General features: G+C 38.3%; 1 protein-coding gene across 1 annotated transcript in view; it reads left to right on the top strand.

Annotated features, from left to right (window-relative positions):
- The window catches only part of ITGA4 (integrin subunit alpha 4), a 55,527-nt gene that overhangs the window by 12,458 nt on the left and 26,480 nt on the right, over window positions 1-16,589 (top strand). The window contains exons 3-14 of the mRNA XM_090045302.1: window positions 12-118; window positions 217-349; window positions 2,088-2,155; window positions 2,789-2,918; window positions 7,528-7,613; window positions 7,956-8,018; window positions 8,111-8,248; window positions 10,507-10,618; window positions 12,194-12,288; window positions 12,898-12,988; window positions 14,999-15,044; window positions 15,441-15,595. Of these exons, the coding sequence (XP_089901428.1) occupies window positions 12-118; window positions 217-349; window positions 2,088-2,155; window positions 2,789-2,918; window positions 7,528-7,613; window positions 7,956-8,018; window positions 8,111-8,248; window positions 10,507-10,618; window positions 12,194-12,288; window positions 12,898-12,988; window positions 14,999-15,044; window positions 15,441-15,595 (1,224 nt within the window). The remainder of the gene's footprint in view (window positions 1-11; window positions 119-216; window positions 350-2,087; window positions 2,156-2,788; window positions 2,919-7,527; window positions 7,614-7,955; window positions 8,019-8,110; window positions 8,249-10,506; window positions 10,619-12,193; window positions 12,289-12,897; window positions 12,989-14,998; window positions 15,045-15,440; window positions 15,596-16,589) is intronic.

Genomic DNA, 16,589 nt, shown 5'->3' with positions numbered 1-16,589 from the left:
TCCTGTTCCAGGCAATCCTGCTGGACAATTTTGTGGAAAGACATGTTTAGAAGAGAGGGATAATCAATGGCTGGGTGTTAGCATGTCTAGGCAGTCAGGAGAAAATGGATCCATTGTCGTATGTATTGTCTTTATTATTGAATACCTTTTATCATGCTCCCTTCACCATTTTAATGCTTTTTCACATCGCTTTTGTTTGTTTTTATTTTTACATAGGCCTGTGGACATAGGTGGAAAAATGTATTTTACGTTAAAAAAAATGAACACAAACTTCCTTGCGGTTTATGTTTTGCTGTTCCTTCTGATTTTCGAGTACAGTTGAGTAAAAGGATATGTCCTTGCTATATAGGTAAGGAGAGAGTTTGGTCATTTATAGTGTTTGATTATGCTGGTTTATTTGATGAGGTGTAAACCTAAATGCTATTCTGAAACTAGAAGAGCACAGCATAAGCTACTCTATTCTTTACCTTCTACCTGCTCTGGGCAGGCTTTCTGCTATCAGGCAGAAGATGGAATTCTGGCCTATGGTTTGTGTTTTTTGGTGAAATGCTGACTGATTTGAAGGAAAGTTGATTCCACAATTAAACGGCCCAGATAGGAGCTGAAAGAGCATGGATACTGATGCTTGTATAAGGTGGGCAGACAGATGCTGGGGGGAGAGATTGAAAACATGAGAAAGGAGAGAAAAATGAAGGATATAAAAAGTAAGAAGACTACACTGGTATCTCTAATCTAGCTCTTTTAAATAATGAAGCATCAGGAGGAAACAGAAAAAGGTCCCACATTTAACCAGAGATACACTAACAGTATTATGGCTTGTATCTGTAAACTCTCTGGCTAGGGACAGACATTACACATAAACTGGTTTAAGTGATCAGAAACTAGTTTAAGCCTGTAACAGAACTGATGTTTAGTGCACATAAACCTATTTGAAAATGGCTGAAACCAGTTTGAAATAAACCTGGTGGTATGTAACATCAGACTTAACTGATTTGGGTCAAACCAGTTTATATAATGTCTGTCCCAGACCCCTTGCTGGTGTAAGATAAACCAGACTCCCCCAGCATCCCAGCGTGCTCTCTGGGCTCGGCAGGGCTCTGTTCCACAGCAGGGCTGGCTCCTCCCCGCTGCAGCCCTGGCACAGACAGGGTTGTTTCCCTCCTCCCCCTCACCACTACCTACTAAACAGGAATTCCCCCCTTCCCTCTGCCTTGATAAGAGGTGCCTGTGTATTAGCTAGAAGACCACGTGCTGGCTATGGTCTGTGCTGAGTCAACAGGTAGAATGAACAGGTAGCTGGTAATGTCCCCCTGTTGTTTTTTTAAATGGGTGGTAAACACTGAGTTAGGGGTGATAAACACTGTTATCAGTTCCCTGCTGAACTAATCAGAGCATCTTGCTGGGGCCTGGGCATGTGCAACCTCAGCTCAGTGCAGTGGTAGGGAAGGGAGAGCTGCTCCAGCGCCCCCTGGCTTCTAGCCTGAGCCACTGCAGGCATGTGTCTGCATGTCTGGGATGTCTGTACAGTTACAAAGTGATATAGCCTAGCCACATTAGACTAATCTACAAAGTTTGACTCCATTCAGGCTCAGGCATTTTGAACGTCTGTTCCTAGCCTCTATGTATATAGTTCCTAACTGTAATACACAACCTGGGCATCAGGGAAACTCCCATGAAAAATGTTATTCCCATCTGATTATGCCTGAAGTTATAAATGGGGTGGGAAGAAGGGTGTTAAATCTTCTAGCATTTGCTATTCAGGGAACATCTGTAGTGACTTTTCACTCTGATGTGCTATTTTGTGGAATAATTTATAATTAAAGAGGTAGTTAGCTTGAAAAGTTAGTTCTGATCAAGCACAGCATTTTATCTGGAGTTCATTTTTCTCCCATAGTGCACTAATATTATAAAGCTGAAGGTCATGCAGTTTATTCCAATTCTGAAAACCAGTGTTCTTTTCTTAAAAACCTTTAAACTGGTTGAATTTTTTTCTTGACTTCCAAGTTAGAGACCTGCAAAGAAATTCTGGAATTAAGAACTTCTCAAATGTACTGAAGTTCTTAAGTAATTTTTGCTTTTATATTCAGATCATGTGCGAAAGTTTGGAGAGAACCATGGGTCATGTCAGGCTGGGATGTCTAGTTTTTACACTGAGGTGTGTATTAAATATATTTGTTTCCTATTAAGAATTAAGTAATAATTTAATTTGAATTACATTTGTAAAATGATTGTAGACTCTTACATTTTTTTTCCTGAAAAACTAATCAAATTTGTTTATCATATCATCGGTCATTCCTTTTGAATGATGCTTATAAAAAATGAGTTGTGTCAATTGTCAGTATGCCAAGAACATAATGTATCATGGCACTGTGCTTTATATTCAAAATTGCTGTTTTGTAAAGTATATGAAAATTATAATAGAGCATATTTTTATTATTGAGAATATTAACACCTATAAGGCTTACATTTTAGGCTATAGAGAGAGACTAATTTATACATTTTATATTATACTGTAGGAATGTAATTTTTAAAATATTCTTCCAAAAGTGGAAGATACTGTTTGCTGCCTTGAAGTTTTCATAACTTAAGTTGCTTAGAAGTAAAAGAATAAGAATATTTAAAAAATGTAAAATATTACATATGATCTGCATCTAATGTACTGATACTAAGCCAGATACAATTCTAATATAATTTCATTTACTTCAGAGAAGTTATACCAGGAATGAATTTGACACATCATGCTTATATTCAAAATAATAGATACATTTATACTTTTATTTTCTTACAGGATTTAATTATAATGGGAGCTCCAGGATCATATTACTGGACTGGTTCTATCTTTGTTTACAATTCAACTGCAAATACATTTCGAGCTTACACAGATTCAAATAATCAAGTGAAATTTGGAAGTTATTTAGGTATTTAAAATATTTTTATAAATCTGTTTAGTTGATTCCCTGCCATGTACGATTAGGTTTGAAATGCATTCTGAAGCAGCTTCTTTCTTTGTCAAACCTGGAAATGACAATGTTGCAGACATGTCTAGTGATTCTATGAGCCTGAAGGTAGCTGTCTTGAACTGTTTTTGTTTTAAGATTTCTCTAGTCTCCTCATTGGAAGTTCTTTAAACATTCTATTTATGGACTGTTTCTAATCATTGCTTGAAATCATTTATATTCTATCTTGTTTGATTTTAAAATGGACAGATATATTGGCACGGCACATATGTTTATAGGTGGTAAAGCTTTGTATAATGATTATAAGTGTCAACCACAACTAGAAAAAGCAAACTTTGTACAGTATGCAAGTTGTTTCATAAAAAAAAAGTATCAGTTATGGAAGCTAGTCTAAGGAGCAGTACTAGATATGGTCCTGGGAAGTAGATTGAGACTTACAGTTTGTTTCTAATGAAGAGCATGCCTGGATCTCAGCACATGAATATAAGTCCACCTGCAAGCATTCACAGTGCATAGCCCTACTATGTGAGTTTGATGCTAGGATTGCCAAGGTGGGGAGGGGTTGTTCAAGGCTTCTTATCATGTCACTGACTTGAGCTACTTTAGCAACTGACCTATGATGGGCTTTAAGAGAACTGTTTAGCCTTTTGGGACTCTTTGTGAAAGCATTCATAGACAGCTGGACCAATTCTGCTTCTGTAGCTTCCTTGCATCTGTCCATACTAGCCATTTGAAAGACATGAGTGCAGCACAGTTTCTGCTTTTGAATGCACTGTTATCTGCAGGAGAATGCAAAACATGAACTTTCAGAGATGCTGGAGGCAGGCAAACTTTGGAAGGCGGCGATGGATCTCTGAGTGGAAATCATGCATGTTGGATCACAGAGAGCAGGGCTGGAAGGGACCTCATAAGGACATCTAGTCCAGCCCTTCCTCAAGGCAGGATTGACCCGACTAAACAATCCCTAAGTAGTGTCTGTCCAACATTTTCTGAGGCATAGAGGATGGAGATGGGCTTTTCTTTGTGTCCACAGGGGACAGGACTAGGAGCAGTGTCCTCAAACTGCAGGAGAAGAAATTTAGGTTGGGGATTAGAAGGAATTTTCTGACTTTGAGGGTGGTCGAAAATTGGAACAGGCTACTTAGAGAAATTATGGAATCTCAATCCAGGTGGCAGCTGTGGGTGGTCCCTGCTCGCTGCCACGGTGCCTCCCCAATCACAGGAGGCACCAGTTGTTTATGGCTTAAATTTCACTGTAACCCCAAAGTCCTTCTCTCCAGTACTAGAGCCTAGTGAGTCTGTATTTGTGCATGTGGCTATTCCATCCCAAGTGCAGGACTTTGCACTTGTCCTTGTTGATTCTCATCTGATTAATTGAGGTGAGTCTTCAGTCTATTCAGGTCACTATGGATCCTAACTCTGTTCTCTGGCATATCTGCAATTCCACCCAACTTGGTGTTTTTCACAAATTTGCTAAGTGTATACTTGATCCCATCATCCAAATCATTGATAAATACAATAAACAATACTGGAACCCAGGACAGACCCCTGCAGAGCCCCACTTGATACCTCTTCCTAATTAGAGATTGAGATATTGCTGACTACTCATTGAGCCCAATGATCCAACTAGTTATGTATCTACCTTACAGTACTTTCATCTAGTGTATAGTTCCCTAAATTGTTAATGAGAATGTTGTGCAAGTCAGTGTCAAAAGCCTTGCTAGTGTCAAAGTGTATCGCATCCATTGCTCTTTACACTTCCACAGCGCTTTTCATCTTATCCTAGAAGGAAATCAGATTGGTCAGGCATGCCTTTCTCTTGGTAAATTGATGCTGGGTGTTCGTGATCTAGGTGCTTTATAACGGATTTCTTGAGGATCTGCTCCATGATATTTCTAGCTATTGAGGTTAGGGTAACCTTATTGTAGATACCAAGATTATCCTTCTTCTCTTTCTTAACAGTGGGCCCTATATTTATCCTTTTTCAGTCATCTGGGACCTCGCCCAACTCCTTGAGTTCTCAAAGAATGCTCTTCTTAGCCAGTGGCTCTGAAATTACCTCAGCCAATTCCTACAGTACCCTCGGGTGCATCCCATCTTCAGAGTAGTCTCTAGGGGTATGCAGGGCCTGGGGCATATCAGCCTAAGCAGGGCCCAGGGGAGAGGGGTGGGGTGGTGAGTGGCCAGAGATAGCAGCAGGCACTCGGCAGTGGTGGCACGTGGCAGCTGCGGCGGGGCCTATGCGGCATTGACCGTGGGGCCCACCGAAGCACAGGGCCCAGAGCAGTCGCCCAGATCTGCCCCACATAGGGACAAGCCTGCCCATCTTGCACTGACAACTAAAAAGCATGTAGCTTCTCTAAGTAATCCCTAACCTTTCTACTGTTGCTCTAGGCTGTTTGTCTCCTCTGTCTTTTGTTGCCAACTGCACTAGTCATCTCGTAGCTGCCCGTATTTGTGAAGACTGAAGTAAAAAGCCATCTGTGCATTATCTGTAACCAGGTTGTCTTCCACTTTACATAAAAGACCTACTGTTTCTCTTGTCTTCCTCCTACTGTCAACATATGTGTAGAATCTCTTTTTATTGCTTTTTATGTCCCTAGCCAGTTGCACCCAGTATAGAAAGAAGATAAACTTGTATCCCATCCTTTAAATTTGTGTAGATAAAAGCAGTGTGAATAATAAAGGCACAAAGTTTACATATTTTTCATATGTTCTATGATAGCTAATCTTTATAACAGCAGAAACCTGGGAACTGTGTTTATCATGGGATCTTTTTTAAAGCAAGTTCATTAGAAATATGAATGTTTACAGTTGGAAAAAAAACAAAAAGTAAAGGTCAGAGCAGAAAAATTAAGGTACATCCACTTAAGTCTGATTTTTTTTTTTTGTTGAATAAGGGAAAACTAGATGTTGACCTTTAAATGATAAATTATCTTGTTTCACCCCTTATAGCATAAAATATTCAGAGAAAATGCTGGCATATGTGTTCCACTTGACTTCCACATGGTCATTTTGGCAAGTGTAAGATTTAAGGCACAACCCTGTTCTGTAATCCTAGTTCATTTGGCTCCATTGATTATAATTTAGTAGATGTAAGAGGAGCAAAGTTGGAGTTAACACATTTCTTCCTCTATCTTAGAGCGATCAGCTTGTTTGCACCACTGCTCACAGATAGCGCTAAGGGATTGTTAAAGCACAATTAATCCTTAAATGAAATGTGAACTACGAACACAGACAGCACAGTGTCCTAAAATCAAAGTCTAACTTTATTAGTACAACAAATACTATTTTAGCAGTTTCTGTATTCAGAGAGAGAAACACATTCAGTACAATAATCTCACCCAATCCCAGATGTTACTTTGCTCAACAGAAAAGACAGCCGCTCAGTTCCTGAAAGCAAAGGGTTTATCAGGCTGGAATGGTCCAGACAGGTGTTGAAGGCTTATTTATGACAATGACACCTAACTTTCCTGCTTTCCCCTTTTATGCTTTTCTTCAATTTCAAATAAGATATAATATCATGAGCACTATGAGCTCTACAGAAACAAGTCAGGGTCAGCTAATAATCAAAATAAAAAGTTAATGAGGCTATACAAAACTTAAGCAATTTTTAAATAAGGTTAAATATAAACAATACTATAATTCATCACTCTATAAACAGGTGCAACTTTAAAGCATAAAATACAACGTTACGCTCCCACGCTTGTGTCCCATACTGAACTTTGAAAGGCATACAAACAACTAAGTCTGCATGGCTAAAAAATAAGCTTCTGTCCTCCCAATGCACCTCTCAGAAGTCCTTTATACCAGCTGTGATTCCATTAGTTAGGAGGGCCCTACACAGACACAGAGGACTACCCACATGGATTCAGTTGTGTAGGGGACTAGGGGGCCAAAATTGGGGCAGTAGTATTTTCTTATCAATTTTTGTTTCATTGGCTTATTGTATTTGAGATTTAGGTTGTTCGTAGATGAGACTTTAAAAAAAATGCAGCCCAGGTATTACAGATGAATAATGATCAAGCACATTTAAAATGAAAAACAATTTGGATAGTGGTTGTATGAAATTTTTTGCATTCTCTTACATGAACATTGAACTAGGTCATTTTTTTTTCTTACCTGATGGACATTCAGATGGGATAATGGAATGAGTGTGGCTAAGTAAAAGACGTGTTTCCATTTTTAAGTGAATGTATTTTTTACCAAAAAGCCAGTAGTTAAAAATGGGACTCTTTCATTAGATGGCTATTCTTAAACTATTTACTCCTGATTGCTAGAATTCATATTGGTGCTTCTTGCTTTTGTTGACTTCATTTTATGAAACATAACATTTCTATGCCAAATTGCCATTAACGTTCATAAAATCATACTTCATTACTTCAGAACTCATCTTATTGAGTCATGTGTTGTATGAAAAGAAGATACAGTATTAAAAGCAACAGATCATAGTTTTTATTTTATGTACACACTGTCATATATGGTCGCTGCAATAATATTATGAATATATTTATTCCCCTAAAATCATAGTTACCGTGTATGTATACAATTAGTATATTTTTATTTACAGGATATGCTGTTGGAGCTGGCCATTTTCTAACACCAACTAGTATAGAAGTAGTTGGAGGAGCTCCCCAACAGGAGCAGACGGGTAAGGTAAGAGCTATTTCTTACTGGGTATTATGCATTTTACTGTATGTAATTCTCTTAATTGGATCAGTGCAATAGAAATAAGGATTGCAGTTGGAGGAAGCTAAGGAGTATTGCTCTAGTTCAAGAGGACATTGTTGGTGAGAAGGAATGGAAAGGAATAGAGAAGAGTAGGCCATATGAAACTGGAAAAGTGGTGCTAAGAATGGACCTGGTAGAAAATATGGTAGTGGAAAACCCTATTTAAAGGGACCTTGACATGTGGTGTTTTTTTTCTGCCACAGCATATTTACTATTTCATGCAGTTTGTGAAAGTATTGAACTCCCTATCTGTTCTTTTTATTTTAGGCATATATTTTTAGCATTGAAGCGACGCAATTAAAAATCCTGTCTGAATTCAAGGGTAAAAAGGTAACCTTTCACATTAATTAGGTACATGTTGTGACTTCCAGTGCATTTTCTGAAGGAACTGAAGGTTATGGACTTCTTGTGTATGTGCACAGCTTGGTGCTTATTTTGGAGCTGCTATTTGTGCGGTGGATCTCAATGCAGACGGCTTGTCAGACTTACTGGTTGGCGCTCCAATGCAAAGCAAAGTCCGAGAAGAAGGCAGGGTTTACGTTTACATCAATTCAGGGTCTGTAAGTATTGCTTTTAAATTTAAAATTTAGTATTTGAAATAAAAGTAATTCAACAATCTAAAGAGTTTTCTACTTTATCGCATAGGACTCTTGACATGATCAATTTGGACAATAATTATAATATGCCCAGCACAGAGGTATTAAAACAAGTGGTTTAACTACTTTTTAATAATCAAAAGCCTATTTTATGCTAATACTAATAAATATGTAAAAAAACAACAGCAACATGATTTGGGTGTGTGTGTGTGTGTGTGCAGCTATATCTATATTAAAACTACTGTTCAGAACAAAAGACTCTATATACTCAAATATAAAATGTCCCATCCAATAACCGGATTCTCTATATAGATAATTTATAAATTTATTAAAATTTTCCAGGGATAGAATCTAATTATTGGAGGGTTGCCTTGAATTTGCCCCCCTCACATGGCCACAGCAGAGAAAATAAATCTGGGGGTCAGGTAGCTCCATTGCCATCTTCCTCCCTCTTGCCCCTTAAGCTTCTTGCCCTTGCAGCCCTTTCCCCCATTCCTTACTGTCAGACCCTGCTCTCCCTGAGTATGTGGAAGTGAGGGACAAATTTTGAAAACCCTGACCTTGACATAAATAGACCTGTAGTAATTCACTTACAGGAAGTTCATTCAGAACTGATTCAGTTTACTTTTTTTTGGAAACAGTTACAAGTTTTAGCACAGGTACTCCACAAACACACTTTTAAGCAGCACTTTTGTACCTTTTTAAGTAGAGTAAAGACTTTGCGTGGTATTAGTCCAAAGCCAGCAGGCTTGTGATTTACTGTATAGTTCATTGGGTTACACCCCAGCAGAATCTACAGCGTTTTAAGCCATGGTGTTCCCACAGCCTGCTGCTGCTTAGTATGTGTGTATATGTATTCCAGGTAGATCGTTTGTGAGAGTATGTGCTAATTAGCCCATCATTCATGACTGGAACTGAGTGTTATCAGGAGTCCTGGGATCGTTCAAGATTTTATATGCAGATGAGGCACAGAGCAATCTGGTCCAGCTCCAGGAATGGAGGGCAGGACCACACTCATCATACACAACAGGCTGAGAGAAGGGGTGACAGTGGGATTCTGGGTGACCTATTTGGAGCTCTGCGGTGATGTTTACCATACCTTTAAGGCTGGTAAAGAAACAGGAATCATTGGAAATAGGAAAGAAAGGTGCAGCTCAGCTGTGGAAGTGAAGAGGAAGTTGAAATGTATTCAGTGTAGTGGCTCACCATGATTTTAAAAAAAAAGGTGATGCTGAGGGGGCCTGTGCACAATGGGCACTACTATATATCTTATTTGAACTAGCTTATCCTTATGGTAGGTTCCCAGCAGTATGTTTGCCCAATATATAGGCTATGTGTTTTATAGTTATGCTCATAGTTGGTTTGAATTACTGAGCACAAGCAGCTTTTGACAGGAGCTTAATGGTAGAAATTGTGTTGAATGAGGCTTCTTTGTAAGCAAATATAAGATAAGGGACTTTTTCCCTATGCTGATTGGTAGGGGAAAAACCTTTATCTTTATATTTGATGTTAAAATAGAGGGAAAAGCAGCACTATTTTATAATAATTAGAGATATATACATTATCCAGTTGCATTCTCTTTGTATGCAGTCCACCATTGATTTGCTTGTAATTCTATAACGATATTGGAGGATTCCCTTTTTATTATCTTCACTGACTTTTTTTTAACCAGTGTGCTCAAGGTATAAGTAGAAATATTTTTCTAGCTGCCAGCCTGCGGTCTAGAACTTCTGCTGGAATATAGTAAGTCAAGCAGCGTTCAACAGCTGGATGTTTTCAGAAGGGACTGCAACAGAAGAAAAGACTTTAGTTTCCCCTCTTTGAACTGTGTTTATTCTGTAAAGCTTAGAGTGTATGGAAAACTCATTCACTGAAATAACCATTTGTGATTCTGAAACCACACAGTGATTAGGCTATTTTTACACATTTACTTGCACATAGTAAAGCCAAACTTCAAGCTTCCTTGCTTATGCGATTTATGTATTCTGTATTAAAGGATGTATGATCCATATAGAATGTATCTGCTTCAAGGTAGCACATCCTCTAATATAAATTCCCAGTGGATGTCTTTAATAAGGATTATCTATACACTGAAAGGTCAATCTGACATACTTTAGTTAGTAAAGGCAATTAAGAATAATATTTGTATTAACATATATCAGGATTGTGGTTCATCTGGAAATCCTTTAGTTTATATACATTTGTTTTTTGTTGTCTTTCAGAAAGCTGCGATGGAAGAACTGGAGCTAGAACTAGCTGGAAGTGACTCATATGCAGCAAGGTTTGGAGAATCCATAGCCAATCTAGGAGACATTGATAATGATGGTTTTGAAGGTATTAATGAGCATTTATAACTGAAAGCAGTGGAAAGTAACAATAAATAGGAGTATGATGATTCTTAAAGTATAATCTTGGCTTTTCATTTTTAGGCCACCCATATGAATGTATTCTAGTTTCAAAGTCATTACCGTCTGCTTATGTGAAACCGTCATCTATAGACTAAATTAAAAAAAGTATTTGGCGTTACAAGTTAGGTGTTAGGTTTCAGAGTATGTAGTTGCTTAGCCTTTGTTAGATGAGTTGGCTCTGTCTGCCTTGACTGCGGAAGAGTTTGGTGATCCAAAAAGACTTTGCACCAAGCAGGGATTCTAATATTTAGCCCAGTAACTCTCAGCTAGGGTGTCATGGCACTTTAGGGTGCTTTGGCAACCTTTGAAAAGGACCACCAGGATAGGCAAGATAAGTTCAGGTTTCAGTGAGGAGATGAGTGCAGGCTCTTCTCTTTCATCCACTTCTCTTCCTTCCATTCCCATAATTCACAAAAATTATGGAGGGATGCCTTGAGTCTGAAAAGATTGAGAGTCACTGATCTAACCAATAGGAGATTCTAAGCACAGGGTTGTGTCTGGAAAAAAGAAAAGCCTTCTTCACTTGGTTTTTAGAGCCTAGAATACTGTAGGGGATGTTCCTCTTTTTATTTCCAAAGAACTGAGCAAGACTATCTGCTTTTTTTTAAAATGCAACAAGAAGCAGTGATGGTGTAAATGTTTGTATGGATGAGTAATCCATGAGTTCAAAGTGTTATCAGCCTAAGGTGTTCAGTCACCAGCCAAGCTGGATTTGAGGGCCTACCTTTGAAGGTGGACTGTGGTGTAGAACAGTGTTTCCCAATCTTTTCCAACCCAAGGCACACTTACATTAATAAAAATTTTCCAGGGCACACCTGTTAAGGCATTCCCCATCCTCATCCCTACTGTAGTTCATTGCCATGGCAAAATTCTGCAGCACACCTGTTTATTTCTGATGGCACACTTTTGTGCCACGGCACACTAGTTAAGAAACACCAGTGTAGAAAAGCAGTTCAGGATTCATGGCTCCAGCACAAAGCATGACTGCATCTTTACTTGTAGTTAGATAGTTAGGCTTTTCGCCTGGAAAGTGGAAGATGTGGATTTGTATCACTTCAGGCTAAGCAGCAGAGCCCCATTGAGGCTTTCTGGAGAAATCTGTTACAGTAAATCTGACTAAAAGAGTGAAGCACAATTGCATTTCTTGCACATAAACTACAACTATAAATGCATTTGTGTTTGTTATAAGATCTTTAATAATTTAGGAGAAGCTCTTGTTGAGAGGACTATAAAAATCAGAACCATCATAGTTTATCTTTTCTTTCTAGCAAGTCATGTTGTAACATTGTAAGTGGAACATTAAATATAAACAAACATATGTTCAGTAAGTCTCTAAAGTGAGAAATATAAACAAGTTCAAAATGAGAAAACTATAAAACTGTATCTTGATTGCATATTACTTCTCATATATTAAAATATCTGTAAGCTGCATGTCTTAATCATGTTTAACCCTGACTTGCCAAGGAGAATAATTTTATCATCTCCTGAAATATTTCTGCAGATGTGGCTATTGGGGCTCCACTGGAAGACAACCAGGAAGGAGCTATTTACATATACAATGGCAGAAAAGATGGGATAACTGCATCCTTCTCACAGGTACCACTTTTCTGCCAGTCTTTTAAAAAAAATCCAGTAAAGAAAAAATGATTACTGTAATTCTGCAGTGCTTTTATTTTTTTAAACATTTGAGTATCAGAATGTTTGTGGCTTGTTATGGTATGTGAGTGTCTTTTTTCATTATTTTTTTTAGCTTAACCATAAGGGTTTTTTGTGCACATTTCTCCAGAGTTATGTGTTTCAGGAGGTTGTTTTTCCTAGCACTTCCATAGAGCAATAAAAGTCAAATTGTCAGGAGTGTTAAATGTGTGTCTATTTGGTATCATCTCCTTAGTGACTTCTCCCAAAAAAATGGAATTTAGGTCCCTCATTTAAAGGACCACAGTCTATTTAAAATTACTGTGTTGTTGCAATGCAGATACTTATGTTCATTTCAATATAGAAGAAAGATTAGAAATTCATTATGTGAATTAAGTTGGATTTATGTGATATATTATTTGCAAAAACAGAGCTAATCCTGAATCTGAAGGTAAGTTAACCAAAAACAAGAAAGTTTTTGGTTTAGCATACAGTATGATTGAGCTAAAGTTTCTCATTGGTTACCACATTTCCAAGTGAAATTATTTAGGTCAAGTCTTTATTTTTCAGAGAATACAAGGACACAGAATCAGCAACACTTTAAGCATGTTTGGACATTCCATATCAAGTGGCATTGATGCTGATAACAATGGTTATCAAGGTAAGTTTAACAATTTTGACTACTCTTTGTGTTTAAAGGAGTAGAAACAAAATTAAATGTCACTAGTGAGAACAAACCATCCATAATACTCAGTATGCCTAGCAAAATTTAAGGAGCAAAATCTGTTATTATGACAGCTTGTCACATTACATTTTGATAAGAAAAAAGCAAAGAGGTTAAGACTGCAAGACAGCAGCTTTTCTGTGATAGAGTTGAAATATCCTGTTGAAGAGCTCAGAAAGGCTTAAAAATAAGTTTGCAGTAAAGTATAAAAGAATTAACTAATATCTGTTTGCGGACACTGACTTCTTAATGGCAACCAGTTCGTCTAGTGATGTTGCAGTCTAATGTTTCTCATATAAAAATTGTTTAGCATCGTGAATTATGAAATTATTGAATGACTGAGTGAAGAAGACCCAATTGATTCATGAAATGGGATATTTGTCCCAATAGTTCTGGCAGAGGTAGTAAACTACATGTACAAAAGCACTAAAGGGAAAAGTCTAGCATAGGATTTATTGCTTCCTATGAATTTCAACAGTTCTGGAAGCCTGTCTTCAGACACAACAGTCTCTTCAGCACTCTGTGTTGTAGCCCAAATTCAAATCTACTTCTTCTGGTCCAGCCACAGGTCCATGTCATCGTTTGCAAAAGAGTCATCAAGGACTGCTCCCAAGAGACTAGAGGGTCCCAACTACAAGTTTTACTGCTTAAAGCAAAATTATGTGGCTAGAAAGAAACATAGCAAGAGTCAGATAAATTATTTAAGCGAATATTTAAGTCTTAAACTCTAGTGTTTTGGTGCCCTTTGCTTCATTCAGAAAGAGTACCCCTGCAGATTTCTGGTAACAGTGCCTCTTTTAACTTTTCAGACTTCTGGTCTTTAGTCATTTAGGCCCCCTTTACACATGCAGGTAAAGGTGCGATGGCATCTAATGCTCAATTCAGACAATCATGCCTCCTGCCATGTCACACATGCATGGAAGGAGGCACGATTGTAAGATCATGCATTAGATCCCATTGCACCTTATTGCTGGCACAGTGGGAGCCCGATTCGGGGTCCCCCGCGCAACATCTATAAGCAAGCTTCTGCAGCTGGGAGCCCTCCTCAGTTGAGAGGCTTCCAGCCTCAAGGTTGCCCCATGCATCCCTGGGGCTATAGGATCTCCACTGTTGTGATTTTCCCCTACCCCTGGGGGTTCAGAAAAACTTGTGGGGCCAGAGGATTGCCCCTGCAGCAGTCCTGCAGCCCCAGGGGTTCCCCACAGCTTGGAGTCCTAGGAATTGCAGATGCCACAATTCTAGGGCTTGGAAGTGCCTGAAACCCCCAGACCCTGGGAATCGCAGCTGCCATGATCCCTAGGGCTCAGGAGTGTGTGACACCATGCCAGCAAACAAGTCACTGTGTCACCCGTCTCCCTGGAGAACATCTGTCCAAACTTCCTTGGACACTTCCTTTACGAAAGCAGACAAGACTCCTAAGAAGAATCTAGCCAAGAGCCCTTCAAAAAGTCCAGTAGAGTCACCTCAGAGAAGTCCATCCAAATCAATGTGATTACTATTTACAATATAAATACATTAGTGTAGCTATATTACTCATCTATAATTGATTGAGTACAAAATTGGGTTATTTTTGGTGAAAACAGGGTATCGGGCCTTGGTTCAGGAACCAATCCCCCATTTATAACTTTGTTTCTTATGGGGAAATCGGTTCCAAGTTGCAATGTTTCGACTTAAGACACTGTTTTCAGGAATCAGTTGTGTCATAAGTTCGAGGACTTGCCTGTACATCAACGCTGAAGCTTTAATAGATAGAAATCAGATAGTTAAAGAGTATGTACAGAAATATCAGTGACAAGTATACCTTCGAATCTTGGTATATCCTTTTTACTTAATAATGTACAAAAATGGTTTTATTACAGCAAAAAGGGTGAATTTTCAGGAAGATACTCTGCTTGTGGAGTGATTCCCATTGACTAATGATACTCATCAATCTCTGTTTTTGTACAGATGTAGCAGTTGGTGCTTTTCTCTCTGATTCTGCAGTGCTGCTGAGGTGAGGCTGATACATTTCAGTGCTTAAAAACAATTGGATTTAATTGTAAATTATGAGAGCAATTAAAAAAATCCACAATGTGCTAGTGACCTCACAGTGCTCTTTATGGTATTTTGAACTTTGGTTACTGAGCTCTAGAATTTTATATTACACTGATATATATATATATATAAGGTAGAGCAAATGGTAAGTATCATTTGGAAACTTCTTGAAGCAGTAAAACACTGAAATTTGCTTCATAAATCCCCACTTTCATTTTTATTGCATAAAATTCAGAGGCTACTTTAAATTATATTCACAAATGATAACTCATGTATGATGAAATATTGAAGTATTAATACATCAATACATGAAAGCTAAAGCATTTAGTAACTGCAAATTGTTTTGTATTCTTAGAACAAAACCAGTTGTAATTGTTGAAGCATCTTTAAAACACCCTGATTCAGTAAATCAAACTAATCTAGAGTGTGTGGAAAATGGCCAACCTGCTGTGTGTATGAATTTGATGGTCTGTTTTACATATAAAGGACGAGAGGTACCTGGCTATATTGGTAAGGTATTTGTTACATATTTCAATATATTTTTCCAAAATGTTGATTGCATGCCTGGATCTGTTCTAGTGCTGCAGAATACTTTATCATTCACAAATAATATTTTATTATATGCCAAACTAAACAGTAATTAACTTACTAATAATCTAGGTAAAATGCCTAACAATGTATTTAACCTTCAAAGCTTTTTACACAGCCATTTCTCTGGATAGTATGAAAGGGGTATCAGTAGAAATGGAAAAAAGACCTCTTGCAAAATTGGACTAAGATAAATGAGAATTCCTCTATAAAGAGTAAATAAATTTTTAGCATGGAGTAATATTTAACATGAATGGTAAGAGGTTTTTATTATGTTCTGAATTTGGAAACCTGTGAAAGGATGTGTTCATATCTTACCATGATGATAAAATACCTTTTGCTGTATCAGGAAATTAGGAGGATTTTAAAAAGCAAGTGTTAAGCATCTAAGCCCTATGAACTAGACAGTAGGTGCATCTATACATGCACTTGACTGTAGAGTTGACTGATTAGCTCCACAGTAAAGCATCATCGTCTATATGTGTGTTGGTTTTAGGGTGTAGTAAATTAATTAACTCTACCATAGGATAGTAGCATTGGGTATAGAACTATCCCTTGGCAGATCAATTATGTGCACTGAAACACACATGTGGATGGTGATGAGGGTGCTAAAGTGCAGGGGGGCTGCCTGCCACCTAGTCCTGCACTTTGGCACCCTTATGCCCCAGCCAGCCCCTTGGCCACTTAATGCTTCCACCCAGAGCCTGGGGCTTACCTCCTGGGCACCTACCAGCCCAGTGCTGTTCCACTTTGGCTCAGAGTGCTGCAGTCCCAGGCATAGCATCTGTGCTCGGGAGTAGCTGACTCGGGCACAGACTGTGCCAGAGTTTATCAGGTCACTTTAGTGTCACATGTGGATACATCCAGTGTGAACCAGAGAATGTTAAAGAATTGGCCAAGGTGCTTTCTAACACAT

The sequence above is a fragment of the Crocodylus siamensis genome, chromosome 4 (assembly GCF_052110815.1).
Source record: "Crocodylus siamensis isolate JL-2025a chromosome 4, ASM5211081v1, whole genome shotgun sequence".
Classification (NCBI taxonomy): Eukaryota; Metazoa; Chordata; order Crocodylia; family Crocodylidae; genus Crocodylus; species Crocodylus siamensis.
The sequence above is the reverse complement of the archived record's forward strand: the minus strand, read 5'-3'. Positions and strand labels throughout refer to the sequence as shown.